This window comes from Colias philodice, chromosome 31, assembly GCF_061535455.1.
Source record: "Colias philodice isolate Cphi_HAF_F1 chromosome 31, ilColPhil1 Martin Lab GWU primary, whole genome shotgun sequence".
Taxonomy (NCBI): Eukaryota; Metazoa; Arthropoda; class Insecta; order Lepidoptera; family Pieridae; genus Colias; species Colias philodice.
Genome location: NC_143116.1, coordinates 3,443,209 through 3,458,876, shown reverse-complemented (window position 1 = coordinate 3,458,876; position 15,668 = coordinate 3,443,209). Strand labels below are relative to the sequence as shown.

General features: G+C 34.7%; 3 protein-coding genes across 3 annotated transcripts in view; all 3 read left to right on the top strand.

Annotated features, from left to right (window-relative positions):
- The window catches only part of LOC149475178 (uncharacterized), a 115,565-nt gene that overhangs the window by 93,615 nt on the left and 6,282 nt on the right, over positions 1-15,668 (top strand). The window lies entirely within an intron of this gene.
- LOC149475180 (uncharacterized) lies at positions 337-2,524 on the top strand. The gene is made up of 2 exons (XM_089713714.1): positions 337-1,380; positions 1,596-2,524. Exons 1-2 carry the CDS (start codon positions 1,205-1,207, stop codon positions 1,729-1,731), a joined length of 312 nt encoding a protein of 103 aa, XP_089569840.1. The 5' UTR covers positions 337-1,204; the 3' UTR covers positions 1,732-2,524.
- Positions 2,757-4,313, top strand: LOC149475179 (uncharacterized). The gene is made up of 2 exons (XM_089713701.1): positions 2,757-2,944; positions 3,027-4,313. Exons 1-2 carry the CDS (start codon positions 2,896-2,898, stop codon positions 3,524-3,526), a joined length of 549 nt encoding a protein of 182 aa, XP_089569827.1. The 5' UTR covers positions 2,757-2,895; the 3' UTR covers positions 3,527-4,313.

The following is a 15,668-nucleotide window of genomic DNA, read 5'->3' as shown; positions in this document are numbered from 1 at the left end:
TGATTTAGTTTATATTTGTTTTTGTTCAATTTCTACTGATTTCCAAAATATTTTTTTATTCAAATGTTTGTTATTGAGATATATAATTATATTAAATGTGTGATAGATATAATGTTGGTAGCTGTTCATGGGCAGAACTTAGAATTTTAGTAAATCTAGGGTATCAAAAGATAATTAAATTTTTCTTGTTTGTTATAGATAGCAAGACAAAATAGTTTTGATTTTGCTGAAGCCTCTTTTAAAGATATGCACAGCTTCAGAATGTTAGAAAATGAGCGCCTACAAAAGGAACACGAACTTAGAATGACACAAATGGCTGAAATGCATATTCGAGTAATGAAGTATTTAAAGTTACAAAACGAAATTTAAAAAAATAGCTTGGATAGCAATAAAAATGCATGATATAATATTTATCGTTTTATTTATATTGATTTTGCGTTGCAATTGAAAGTGCTTCGGGAATGTATCACGATTTAGTCGAAAATGAAAATGGATGTATCAATTACATACCATTTAATAAGATTTCACAGGATCACTTAGAATTGTTTATTTCGAATATAAGATCACATGGTGGTAGTTGCGAAAATCCAACGCCCAGGCTGTTTGAGGTTATTTATAAAAAAAAAACAATCTTACACGCGGATTTGGCCACGGGCAATTGTGTTCCTTTAGAACAAATAGGTATATTAAACTGCTCATCCGCATTAACAAGAATAAACTTGACGACAACATTAGATGACAAACGTGCCATTAGCACCAGTGAAACAGAGAGCATAGATGACTTAAATCGTGCACTTGAGCAGTAGAATACATTGCCGGTTTTGTGTCCAGTTCAGAGAAAATAAAACGCAAAACTGATATCCTGGTAAATAAGACCTTTAGCAGTTTTATTGGTGAGGAATTATTTATGAATATAAGTCACCATCAATTTGATTCCGATGTAACAAACCACATAAAAGCTGCAAGTATCATACACCGGACTACCACACCGTGTTCCCCTGAACAAAACGGGGCTGCAGAAAAAATGAATAGCAGTCTTATTGAAAGAGCTAAATGTATGCTGCTTAATGCCAATCTACCCAAACAGTCTTGGGCTGATGCAGTGCACACAGCTGCTTATGTAATAAATCGCTCACCAACACAGTCCCTATAATTTAAAACATCTGAAGAATTGTGGTCAGGACAAAAACCTGATGTGAAACACATGCGCTTATTCGCTTGTGAAGCTATGGTACACTTACCTCAAGAGAAACGGTCAAGCGAAAGCTGGAGTTGCAGGGCGCAAAGTTCAAAACTACAAAATTATATTCCATCATCTCAACCATGGTATAAACATCACCTGGGCCATAGAAAGAACCTCAAGTTCAACCTCATATCTAGGTATGTCATAATTATTTTACCCACTTTTTGTTTTGTTTATTTCCTATACTTTAACCTGGTAGAGATCGCTACCTAGCGATAAGGCCGCCTTTTGCTTATTTATATGTGTTGTGTGCTTTTGTATTTGTATTTATTTTTTAAGCAGTAAAGAATTTTCATTCATTCAATTATGTATGAACTATTTTGTTATAGTATATGAAATTATTTTTTTACAGAAACGGCAAGCTCCCACACGGCCAGGACAAACAATACCTCGTCGTGCCAGACTGGCACGCCCTCGAGGATTACCTTGGCGTAACAGGCACGAAGGTAATTCATTACATCTTCGCCGCCGGCGACGCATATAAATAGCCCACATTTTCGAATTGGAGTTCAGTTCCAGCAAGTTCTTATTCCAGACTAGTAGTGAATAAGTGATTAAGTATAAATTGTAAAAAGGGAAAATATATGTATGTCGAAGGAAGTGTGTTTATTTTGACCACGAACCCCAACAATAAATTATTCCCCAATAAATTATTCTTTCTTTCTTTCTTTCAACAAATATACAGTCCACAACAAGCTAAATATAAAAAAAAAACAAAAATTATAAAATGAGATCACACGGCACACAATAGAATGTAAAGAACATTTACTTTTTATTATAGACAAACTAATAACTATAAAAATTCATGATTATTGTAAATCCGAAAAGCGACACATTAAAGAACAATCTTTAAATAAAATCAGAATTTTAAAACACAAATAATTAATTTATACTGCTGTTATCGTATTTTACACTATAAAGGGTGTAAAAATTATTTTATGACAAATCCTCAAACCATAATCGCGGACAATAAATTCTGAGCAATATAAATCGAAACTGATAAATATCTACCTACGTTAGATACCTCCCATGCTCATGTAGTTCGGCCACACAGAACCCACACAGTCAGGACAAACAACACCTCGTCGTGCCAGACTGACACGCCCACAGGCTTACACATACGGACCAGGCTGCAGAAAACTTTCTCCAAGCAGAGGAATTTTGGAGAAAGTTTAAATTCGAACAACATAAAGACTACATGAGCATGCGAAGAGAACAGAATCGAATTAGGTACATACAATAAAATCAATTGCCTAAAAAAATCTAAATTATTAATAATTATTAATATAATCTAAATTATTAATATTAATTATTAATAATAATTAATTATTATTAATAATTATAAAATATTATCTTATAAATTTCAAATATCATTTTCCTTCTTTTTTTATATCTGCCTTGCACAGAAAGTCTTGTATTGCACTATTTTCATCTGTCGACCGAAGCGAATTGGGCGATTGTATGCCGTACTCCACAAAAAAAAGGGAGTATGTCAACGACGAAGTGACAGACTCTGATGCTTCTCGCTGAAATACTCCCTTTTTTATTTATTATTTTTATGTATATTTTATGTATAGTATATATTTAGATAATTATTATTATATTTATATATTATATTTTCAGTACCTAGTGTTGGATATGCAACTGTTGTCATGTCTACTACGCCCACGGGTACACGCAAGCGACACAGATTAACGGATGGTAAGAATAAAGCACTTAAACTATATCGAAGTCTTATTAACCTTAATTATTGGACATTAAATTGCATATTTCTTTTTTCAAGATGCCATCACGTCTGTTGTTAACGATAGTGACTTTGACGACTCTGACTCTGACGTTGACGAAGACATACTACGAATACCGACGACTGACAGACTAATTACTGAGACTGGTAACCTGGCAGACCTGACGCCTCAGCAAGAGGCATTTTTACTTGCTGAGGATTCAGCGAATGACAGAGCCTTATCAAACTATTTACCTGACGACTGTTTCCAGTTTAACTGGAACAAGGACGTGACTTCGTTTAAAGGTCGGCGCGAGGAATTTTCTGGGAGTCCTGGCCCGACTCTTGACGTGACAGACATGACTCCAATTGACGTATTTGGGAGGATGTTCGACGTCGACTTCATCGACTTTCTTTGCGAAGAAACCAATAGGTATGCTAGCCAGAGGATAAGTAGAGGCACAAATTCTGCAAGTAGTCGTCAAAATCGGTGGTCTCCCAAGAATCATATTTCTCATTTAATGGTTTCGGTACGATGCCTTATTTTTCAAGAATTATGAGTTACAACAGGTATAACCTCTTAAAGGTTATGCTACATTTCGTAGACAACGACAAACTGACAGACACACCGTCAAGATCTCGAATATGTAAAATCCAACCAGTGACTGACTATTTTAACGACAAGTTTTCCAAGTAGGCATCAAAACCTATGAGCTATGCGAGTCATCAACTGGTTATCTTTGGCAGTTTATAGTATACGCAGGAAAGAACAAACCGACAACGACGATGACTGACAATAATGACGACGATGACGCTGACCAGACTGACCAGACAGAACAAACAAGCCAGAACGAACAGACACAGAAAAGTGACATGTCTGACTTTACACCGACCAATGCGACGGCCAAAATAGTTTTTGACCTGATGGAGCCTCTTCTTCTTCGAGGTCACACGCTAATAATGGACAATTTCTACAATTGTCCATTATTAGCGCGATGCCTAAAGCTGCGACGAACTGACTGTTACGGGACTCAACGACTGAACCGGGAATTTGTTCCCAGTTCTTTACGGACTATGACAAAGACTGACTTGAGGCAAGGTGAAGTCGTCGCCAGTTACTGCAACGATTTGTCGCTTATGGTATGGCGAGGAAGATGTTGGTACTGCGCACATCTCCAGTCGCACCGTGTGGAATGGAATATAAAGTTAATTTATGCATACTTGGGTGTTTTAGAGACTACCACAAACGGACCTAAATGTTTTTTTTATTTTTTATTGATTATTAATATATAAGTTTTGTTTTAAAATTATGTTAGAATCAGAATATTCATGTTTATAATAAATAAATAAACAAGTAATAAATGTTACTATTAATAATGTTTTTGTTTTAAAATTGTGTTAGATTCAGAATGTTCGTGTTTGTAATAAATAATTGTGGGAAACAAATTATGACAAAGAAAAAAAAAACGTTTTGTTTTTAATAATTTAATCCTTTATTAATAATATATACATATGAAAAATATAATCTAATTTTATACCTTTTTATTCCTAGAAGGGTAAACCCTATTTTCTACTGATACGCATAAATTTATTTCCTACTTGCTAATTGTGGTAATTAATCCCACTTACCACTATTAGCAAGTAGGTATGCAATTTTTTTTATCAAAACTTATGTATTTATGTCCAGACGAATTTAATACGCGTCTGCACAGAAATGAGATCACACGGCACACAATAGAATGTAAAGAAGAGTGTAAAGATCATTTACTTTTTATAATAGACAAACTAATAACTATAAAAATTCATGATTATTGTAAATCCGAAAAGCGAAACATTAAAGAACAATCATTAAATAAAATCAGAATTTTAAAACATAAATAATTAATGTATACTGCTGTAATCGTATTTTACACTATAAAGGTTGTAAAAATTATTTTATGACAAATCCTCAAACCATAATCGCGGACAATAAATTCTGAGCAATATAAATCGAAACTGTTAAATATCTACCTAAGTTAGATACCTCCCATGCTCATGTAGTTCGGCCACACCGAACCCACATGGTCAGGACAAACAACACCTCGTCGTGCCAGACTGACACGCCCACGCACTATTTGTTTTTAGGCCCGAAAAAGTGACATTCTTGTTTTACTGGAAATATCTAAGGAGCTTCTCTTTTTAAATGCATTAGTAGAACACCCAGAGTTTTATTTAAAAAAACACGATTTTTAAAAAAATATTTAAAATATAGGAATTTTCGCGGCCGACTGAGATAAATAAATCGTTCAGTCCGTGAAGAGGAAATAATTAGAGAAGTGAACACTGAACATTAAAAAATCATCCTTGCATTTGATTTTAAAAACAGATTTGCATTTAAAGGCATATAAAAAATTCAATTGGTTCAAGAATTGAAGGATACAGACTATGCTAATCGATTTAATTTTGCGAACGAAATGCTGCGAAAATTCAACAATTTCGAAAACATACTGTTCAGTGACGAAGCAAACTTTCATCTGAATGGTCATGTAAACAAACAAAATTGTCGGTACTGAGCAGAGAATCCGAGACGAAAGCATGAACGACCACAGTCCAAAGGTCGTTGTTTAAGCCGCAATGTCTGCCAGAGGCATAATCGATATTTTCATGAAGATCGACGAGGCCAGCCACTCAACGTGAATAGTGACCGTTATTGTGATATACTGCCAAATTTTTTGGGTCCACAGTTACAGGAGTTTCAGGGCTTCAATACAATATCGTGGTTCCAACAAGATCTACCACTTGCCATACATCTAATCAAGCAATGGAAGCTATAAACGAATTATTCACTAATAAGGTCATTTCGCATAGGGGTAATATCAACTGGCCCCCCAGAAGCCCCGACTTAAGCCCAGTCGACTATTTTGTATGGAGATACCTTAAAAGTAAGGTCTACGAGAATAATCCGAGGAACTTAACCCAATTGAAGCAAACATCAGGTCAGAAATGGCAGAAATATCGAAAGCTCTCGATCAATCCTCACTCGTAAAACCAAGAAACGGTTTATAAAGCCTAGCCTACCTAGTTTGGGAGTCAGAGACTTCAGTATTTAAAAATGTAAAACTTTTGTCAATAAAGAATTTTTTTATAAAGAAAATTAATTTATCTTTCCACTGGAAAAACGTACCATTCCAGCATACTGCCGAAATTCAGACTCGATTATTTCTATAACTTTTTTCCTAAGGAGCTGATTGCATCTATTACAGATAACACAAATTAATACAGCGTTTTTGGACACTAAATTCTGGCATAAAATTTCACAGGCAAGTGTATATTTACGCTATTTACAATATTCCTCAATACTCATGCATTTACCTGTTTAGAATCATTTTCATGGCAAAAATCGTCAATTTTAACATCATTTTAGTAATCAATCATGTTAAATTTGTTATTTTCCTAATATGTACTTTATCATTTTTAACCGACTTCAAAAAAAAGGAGGAGGTTATCAATTCGGCCGGTATGTTTTTTTTTTTTTTTTTTTTTTATGTATGTACACCGATTACTCCGTGGTTTCTGAACCGATTTACGTGATTCTTTTTTTGTTCGATGCGGGATGGTGTCGAATTGGTCCCATAAAAATTTTATTCGGATAGGCCCAGTAGTTTTTATTTTATGAGCATTTTTGTCTGTATTTGTAAATGTTGCAACTGCAAGTTTGAAGTCGGTTGTTTTTAACGCAGTTATTGACTTGTACTTGACACTGGCAAATAGTTTTAGCTTCTTGCCATAACAGAGAAAAAAAAAAATTACTATGGTTGACAATGACAGTCGCGCATCATTACAAGATGGCGGCTTTTTTTTAATTTTAGTTATACCATTCACCGCCCGCGTCGCTGTCGTCTATGCGTTTACATGACAGTTCTGACTTCTGAGTTCTGAGTGTGCCCCCCCTGTGCCAGCTCCAATCGTGCCAATCCGTTAGGTATTTTAAATTTTTATTTGTATTATTTTTTCGAAAAAAACATGGCTTTAGTTTATTGTGCATTTATAAGATGTATGAACAAAAGGACCGCGAAACCAGACAATATAAGTTTTCACTCGTAAGTACTCTAAAAGTATATTTTATTGGTATGGTTATTCAACAAGTTTTCAATAAACAAATTTAACAAGTAAGGTAACCATGATGAGTTTTTATGGATAGCGAAGAGAATATATTGTAATAACAATATTATGATGAAATTTAGAACACCATTTTCAAGATTGATACTAGTAATGAAACAACACACGACATCGGTATTGCACTCACATGTAGTTATAAGATTGTTCGTTTTTACATTGAAATTTATACTTTTTTAACTTACCTCATATTTTTTTGTTTTACGTATTTCAGCTTTCCAAAAAGTAAAATAAAAAGAAATATATGTGCCCATCAAGGGTAAAATTACAGAGGATTACGACACTGAAAAAAATACCTTTTGAAAAATAAACTTTGTAAAGTTGGATGAAATTTGTGCAAGGCTGCTATAAACAGTTTTTCATAGGTGATAACCTTGCATCCCACATAAACCCAAGTGTACTTAAAGTATGCGAGGAAAACAATATAGCTTTTATATGCTTTCCTCCCAATGCGACACATATTCTACAGCCATTGGACCTGGCGTACTTCAGGCCGTTGAAGATCAAATGGCGGCAGGCTTTGCTAAATTGGAAGCAGAGTCAAGAGGGTCGCAAACTTCCAACGCTACCAAAGGATAAATTTCTCTTTTCGTCAAACGTCAAGCTCAATAACTTACAAAAGACAGAAGGCTAATCTTGGGAACAAGTTAAAAGAGAAACACATAAATTTTCAGCGACAAAAAATAAAGTAAAAGTAGCCAGTCAACTTTTCAGTTTTCAGCAATAGCGTAGCAGATGCACTCCAAGTTTGAGAAAAATATAATGTTGAATTCAAAAATGTGGCGGATACAATTACTTTTATCCGTTTAATAAACAACATCTTTGACAATCTCAACTCACGAAACAGGCGTCAATTTGAGTACAAAAAACCCTTATTTAAAAATAATATTTTGAAAACAAGGGGTTAGCCCCTTGTTTTCAAAATATTATTTTCGTGGTTAGCCACGAATCGTAAAACTCGTTTTATGGGCCTTTTAACATGCATTAATGCACTTTTCTAGTTTCTCACAGTTTTTTCTAGTAGCGTATAAAAAATGTAGTATATTGATTATGTTGCGTGTGCACGCTACTGCCACATTATTCCACCACGTAGTCATGTCACACCGTTCTTAAATAAGAAGTTCATAAGCTTAAAGCAAGACGCCAACTACATCTGGCCTGTCTCATGTTTGGAATTGCCAAGACCCGTATGCCCATATACCTATACGAAAAGCTCAGCTGGACAACGAGTAGTCGAGATGTTGCATGCAGAAGTTGTGCTCAGCCACTAATTATTCCTCATACGTACGTAACTGAAATGAAAATTAATATAATTCATAATTCATAATTAAGTTGACATATTGACTAGAATAAAATTTTATGTATTGTTACTAACATAGTTATAAGAATATTGTTACTAACAAGTGGACCAATGATGTTATAATAAATAAATGAATTATTATTATTATTATAACTTTTGCGTTCGACAATCGATTATTATAATAAAAAATGGCAGAAAAACGGAAGCTTAGTCAAAATTTTACAGTGAACGAAAAAGATAAGTTGGTGAAATTGGTGTGTGTTTTTAAAAACATCATTTTAAATAAAAGAACTGACGGTATAACCAACCAAGCTAAGAACGAGGCTTGGATAAACCTCTGTTCTCAATATAATTCAACACAAACAAGCCATAATTTATCATACATATACCTACATTTTATCGTAGGAGTAAAGATGCTCTCATGAGAGACTGGGAGAAAAGGAAAAGTGAAGCAAAAACGTACAAATCGAGAAACAGGAGTTGTGCAATTGGAACCGGTGGAGGACCATCAACTATGAAAACAGACCCAATATTAAAAATTGCGAATTAATAGGTCGAGGTTGCAGCGGTAATGCTGATGTTTTAGACTCAGATTCAGTTATCACTATCCCAATTTCATCCATCAATACAAATGTTATTGATCCAGAACTGACCAGTGAAGAATCGCTATAATAATTATATATGCTGAACTGGTTACGGTAAGTACTGCCAGATATATAATTTTTATTCAATCAACACAGGTTACTAAAGTCGCATGCGGCCCTGTCATTTCCATCAAAAATGTTGAACAGAATAGCCGTTTGACTTAACACGCACAGTGGTTAAATGTACGCGTTTTATCGTAGGTCTGGAACCGCAAAAAAATTTAACACATAGTTTTCTACACAAGCGCACACATTAGTGACGTTTTGCAGTGACTGATTTTAAAAACGTAATTTGCTACATTTTGATCGCGGTTTGCAAAAGCGCGTTTTTTTTTTCCTATTAGTAACGCACGCACAGCGTTTAACCGCATTCAGTTTTATAATCAGTCTCTACTGGGCGAGCGCACAGGATAGACGTTATTTGCAGTGCTAACGAACGTTAAGAAATTTTTTCATGTCGTCCTACTTGGATACAGCGTCTATAGACAACGATAATTTGTCTAAAAATATTATTATTGAAGTGGAAAAAAGGCCGGCATTATATGACAAATCGTTATTCAACCCTGAATGTTATACTTTAATTTTATTTTATTTCATTACTCAGGCTGTTTTTAAAAAAATAAATTGTATAGACCAATTAATTGTTATATATAGACTAGTGTCTAGGCATCCGCCTAGCGACAGCGACGCAGGGACTCGCGACCCTCCTGAGAGCCAAGGCCCCGCTCTCTTTTGCCTCGAGCGTCGTACACGACACACGCCACCTATAGGCGTGCTATTGTCACGGAACTATTGTTTATACGGAACCTTTTTGTACAGTAATTTTATAAGTCAGTTCAAATAATAGAAGAAGAAACAAGTGTTGGTAAAATAGGATATAGGAAAATAAAACCTTTACCAAAACGACTATTAGCAAAAAAAAATCGTAAGGCTCGTATCTGCTGTAGGGAAATCTATACAACCAAACCCTTGTATAAATAAAAAATGTGGTAACTCATGTGCAAATAAATTTACGGAAGATGATCGCAATAATATTTTTGAAAACTATTGGTTGTGATAAAAGACAAAAAGATTTCCTGCTGTCTTGTGCTAAAGAAAAACCGATTGGAAGAAAAAGATCCAGTAGTAATGTTCGCAATCATACGATTATTTTATCAGATACAATGGACAGAATATTAAAGTATGTCAACAATTTTTCAGCCTTACGCAGCTACTATGTAAAAAAAAGATTCTATGAAACGGGTACTAAGGTCTATGGCGGGTATTTCTGGCCTTTTTACTCTTACAGAATCTATCTCTTTCTTTTCTTTCAGTATTGTCATTACTGTCAACGACCAGTTCATGACCCATGTTCTCAAAAAAATTTACCCGGTTTTATTGTAATCATTGAGATAATATTACTACGTATGGAGGAGACACCACGAACAAAATCTGTGCGCCATTTTTTTGCTCTAAGTTTTTAAAATTTTTTTTTTTTTTTTTATTCTTTATTTTTCAAGGGACTTTGTCGCTTAGCGACCACGTCGTCCCGTAAATTCCATTAACAATCAACACTTAAATATAAAAAATATAAGTACAAACTACAGTAAACAATGCAATCAATTTTGTAATCCAACATCGGTCAGTCTGACCAGCACCCGCACCTCTGCCGACGAGGGACAAGTGAGAATGCTGTTCACACAACCGACATTGTTAATACAGCGGAAGACATTATTTTGTTGTCTAAATTGCGCGTTCCGAACACACTCCAAGAGAATATGCTGCACATCTTCTACAATACCACAATCATTGCACAACGGAGAATCGGCTTTCTGCATTAGATGTGCAAACTTATTCGATGGAATATGTCCCGAACGTAATCTTAAAATAGTTGTCAACGTCCTCCTATCGCATACAATCTCATCAAGCCATGGGTACCGAGGTACATGTGGTTGGATTGTTCTGTGCCAAATTCCTTTCTCCCGCGATCGTTCATCAAAATATTCCTGCCAATCGGATAGACATTTATCCCTCACATATTTAAAATGATCCGAGTACAATGGAGCGACCTCCAAGGGTACCCCATCTATTGCTGCTTGTTTGGCTAATAAATCAACCTCATCGTTCTCTTTGAGCTGAATATGAGAAGGGATCCATTGTAAGATTACTTCCTTATTATTAGCTTTTAAGTTCAAAATTAACTCTAAAATTTTATAGGCAATCGGTACTCCTCTCTAAGTTTTAAAAATTATTATATAGTTAGGTACTTACCGATGAAAGTTATTCCTTTGCACTTTTCCGTATTATTTGTATTATTTGTGCAATATCGTAACACACACGAAGGCATATTTGATGCGTTTCACTTTAAAACCATTAAAAAAAAACCGCTCAACATACGCCACATGGCGTATGTTGAGTGGAACATAAGTGATGTAGGCGGTGTCGTCTCCATATTAATATTATCTCAATGATTGTAATAAAGTATTATATCTATCATTTGCAAGGTGAATTCTGTGTTAAAAACCAAGACGATAAACTGTTAAAACGAAATATGACGTAGTGATTATATCCTCTTTGGAAATATGCATTATAAAACTTGTGAAGTGTGTGGGATCAAATCCGGTCGAGAGAAGGGTGAAAACCGCTTATTTCTTGCAATGTTTCCTTTGGACGAGGCAAGGTCAGTATTTATAGAATCCGTACTGCACATTTATCATTAATATTTTATCATTTTTATAATAAAAAGCATTAATTTTTGTTCATAATTGCTTTTTGTATTTCCATAGTGCTGTGCTTCGGCGCGTGTGTATCGATAACGATTCTAGAAATTTTACTAATTTTTACTATGATACGATGGATAACTTACTAATATAGTATTCTTTTCAAAAGATTTCAATTAAAAGATATCTTTCATTTTTTTTTTACAGAGTCGCCGCTCCCTTCTAACGCAAATATTGAGAAGATAAACCAAATGATGGATTGGTTTTTTGCTACTGAGGAAAAACAATATCAAAGTCATAGTGCTTCCACCCACGGAACAAAGTAACACACAATAATATTAAGCAAAAAGTTTTAATTAATTTTGTTCTGTAAAATTTATCATATTTTTTCATAGTATGAGTATTCAAAAATATGATTATAAAATTTTTGTTCTTTCCTTTTCCTTAAGGACCCGATGAAGTGTCTTCAGCTGCAGTTATTGAGGATTTAACACAGCATCCATCACCAGACTGTACGATTAATCATCTAGATTTTGTTTGCGATAACCACTTTTGGCCCTGGTTTGTCGAAAAAGATAATATTTCACCACTACAGTCTATTGATTCAACCTATAGTAATTCAGTTAATACTCCGCAAGCAAACACACCTTTGTCTTCGTTCTCTGAGCGACACCACAAGCAAGCAAGCACTATACTATAATAACCAATGAGAAAATAATTTTTTTAGTCATTGACAACAAGCTAAAATTTATCATGTTTTCTTTTTGTCAAACTTCTGTTTGTTTTGCGAACTTCATTCGTAAAAAGTAATTTAAGAAAAAGATTGAGAATGTGTGTTAGATATAATGGTGGCCATGTAGGACAGGAATTATAAAATTATTACCCTGCATTTTTTTGTTTTATTTTCGTTTTTTATTCATCAAATTTCGTACGGGTCCTTGCTTATGCCTCCGCCCTTGACGCGCCGCCATGTTTTAATGTCATGTTCATATTTTTAACGGTTTAGTATTAAAATCTCAAGTTAAAATTACCATATTTACCTATTGTGTTTTTACTTTTAACAATACACAGTGTTCAATTTTAGTAGTATTTGGTGTTTTCTAGAGGTTATCATAAAATATGTATGTTAACTAGTAAAACAAGGCACTTTTCTAAAAGAATTTTTGGAATGGGTACAATATTGTATAATATATTATCTAAGGCAATGACAGAAATAGGAAATACAGTTCCATTTAAATCTAAATTAAAAGAACTTATAGTACAGAAATGTTATTATTGTGTAGAAACTATATAAATGATAAATCACTTGAGATATAATATGTATAATAACAATTGACTTATTGACGTGTATTTTTTTATTAATGAATTTGATTGTTTAATATTTAATATTGAACTTTAGGATAAAATTATAAATTGGTATTTTATAATTGTAATTCCATACGCCTTGACGGGTTGGATATGGCTGGACCTCATTATTGTATAACACCAGAATTGTACCCATGTTCATGGAATAAAACATTTGAATTTAGGAACGAAATAGAAAGCACGAAAAACCACGTTGTCGGAAGACATGTCGAAAATCGGTGCTGTGGTATGTATAATAGTGGTGAGAAGTTTGACAGAGTGTATCGAAGACTACTGGTTCTGTTCAAGTACGACGGACTGACATGGAACGACCTCGTATTCTCGATGGCGACGCCGAAGAAAATGAAATACGACGTCTCTTTGAAGCCGACCCAACCACGTCAACAAATGTTGTCGCTCGACGGCTTGGTATTTCCCAGTCGAAAGTGTGGTACGTAATGCACAGTTCTGGGCAATACCCTTATCATTACACGCCAGTTCAAGTAATTGAAGAAGGAGATCCATTGAGGCGACTAGAGTTTTGCAGATTTATGCTCAATGCCGACATTGACTAACCAACTTTTTTTTTAAAATATTGTGGACCGATGAGTCAAAATTTGATCAAGACGGCATTACCAATTATCACAACGCCCATTATTGGGCTCCTAAAGCGCAAGGTAACCCGAACAAAAAAGGCAAAGAGGGTCACAAAGAAGATTTAGTTTAAATGTGTGGATGGGGATGGTATCCGACAACTTAGTAGGGTATACTTTTTGCCGGATAATTTAAATGGCGAGACATATGAAAACTTCTTGAGGGAGGAGTTACCCTTATTAATGCTAGAACCCCCGCACCATATCAGCCCTACAAGAAAATATCCGGTGTGAAATTGATGCTATCCCCCAAGCACTGTGTTCGCGCGTATTCGCCAATATGAGAGTTCGTTTACAAGAGTGTGTTGCGCGAAATGGACGTCACTTGGAGGAAATTATTTTCAAAAAATAAAATCCGCAGAAACGTGCTTTGTTTTAAAAATATAATAAAAATTTTAAGTTTAATATTTTTTTTAATTAAAGTTTAAAAAAGAAAATTTTCCGCTGATTGATGACACCCTTTAGATACACACATTTCCAGTTTCATTTTATTTCACTTTCATAGGTTACTGCTTTTTGTCCAGACCATAAAGTGCACACAGAACTATATGCTGTTACATTGACTATTATTGATGATGATGCCATGATTGTGTTGCTGCCCAGGGTGGATGAAAGCATGCAATTATCCTGCTTATGTGGCTCCACATGCAGGTGGCGAAGTGAAGAACCTTCATATACATAATGTTCAATGTTATTGGCAGAAACCAAAGCTATAGAAGGTTGGCACTACCTTGAAATATTTATCAGCCAAAGATCTATAAAAGGGAAGCCCTATGATGTCATCAAACTTCACAGTCCTTGAAAAAAAAAACGAAAACAAGACAACTGTGAGATACTAAAGTATCAAAAAGATTTTATTTATAGTGAAATACTTGGTGTCTCAATGCCCCAACTTGTATATGGGCGGTTTGGAGAGTGCTCAAGAGAGAAGGTTTACATCCTTTCCATTTTCGGAGAGTACAGGATATTCATGAACCTGATTATGCTACAAGGGCAACATTTTTTTCTTGGATACAGCTACTGTTACGACATGACCCCAATTTTTGGAGAAAAATCCTATGGACTGACGAAGCCAAATTTACAAGGCAAGGAATTATTAATCACAAAAATGATCACCTGTGGCTTTCCTAAAACCCGCATGCGATACGTCCGAGCACATTTCAACGGGAATTCAGTGTAAACATGTGGGCCGGAATGATTGACGGAGTTTTAATCGGCCCAGTTGAGTTACCTTCAAGATTATATGGTCAGAGATTTCTTGAGTTATTGACCACTGAATTTGCTGATCTACTGTTAGATTACTGGGTCATCATGTCTTCAATGGTTCACTTAAAGATAAGAAAATTGTATAATATTAGCAAAAAAAGCTTTGGAAATACATGAGTATTTGACAACTCATGTTCTTTTATATCAACCAATCTTTTCACAAACTATGCCAAGGGATAGATACAGGAGTATTCTTAGCAATCTTCACTATAATGATCCTACTGACAGTGAAACAAGATCAGATAGACTGACAAAGTTACGACCACTGGTTGAACATACAACGAACAAAAAAACTTTATTTGTACCTTACCAAAAACTCGTGATAGATGAAAGTTTGATTTTATTTAAAGGAAGACTGATGTTTAAGCAACATATTCCAAAGAAAAGTAGTCGATTTTGCGTTGCGTTGCGATGTTCATGATAACTACTTGTTGTTGTATGCGTTGGATTTATTGAGAAATTTTTAAGATAAAAAATTTCAAGTTATATAAAGACTTTACGGTGGAGTATTTAGTCATTCGCTTTCGAGTGTTCGGAAAGTTAACACCATTGAGTCTCTAAGGGAATTTCTTGTGTTCAGAGATAGTAATGGACAACAACAACCAATTTCTAAATATGTCACAAGAAAACGACGATTGTGT

Bases quoted from the DNA above. Each gene is read 5' to 3' on its own strand.
- LOC149475180 (XM_089713714.1), top strand. From the start codon at position 1,205: ATGCGCTTATTCGCTTGTGAAGCTATGGTACACTTACCTCAAGAGAAA. The intron at 1,381-1,595 runs GTATGTCATAAT...ATTTTTTTACAG, and splicing joins AAGTTCAACCTCATATCTAG to AAACGGCAAGCTCCCACACG.
- LOC149475179 (XM_089713701.1), top strand. From the start codon at position 2,896: ATGTCTACTACGCCCACGGGTACACGCAAGCGACACAGATTAACGGAT. The intron at 2,945-3,026 runs GTAAGAATAAAG...TCTTTTTTCAAG, and splicing joins GCGACACAGATTAACGGATG to ATGCCATCACGTCTGTTGTT.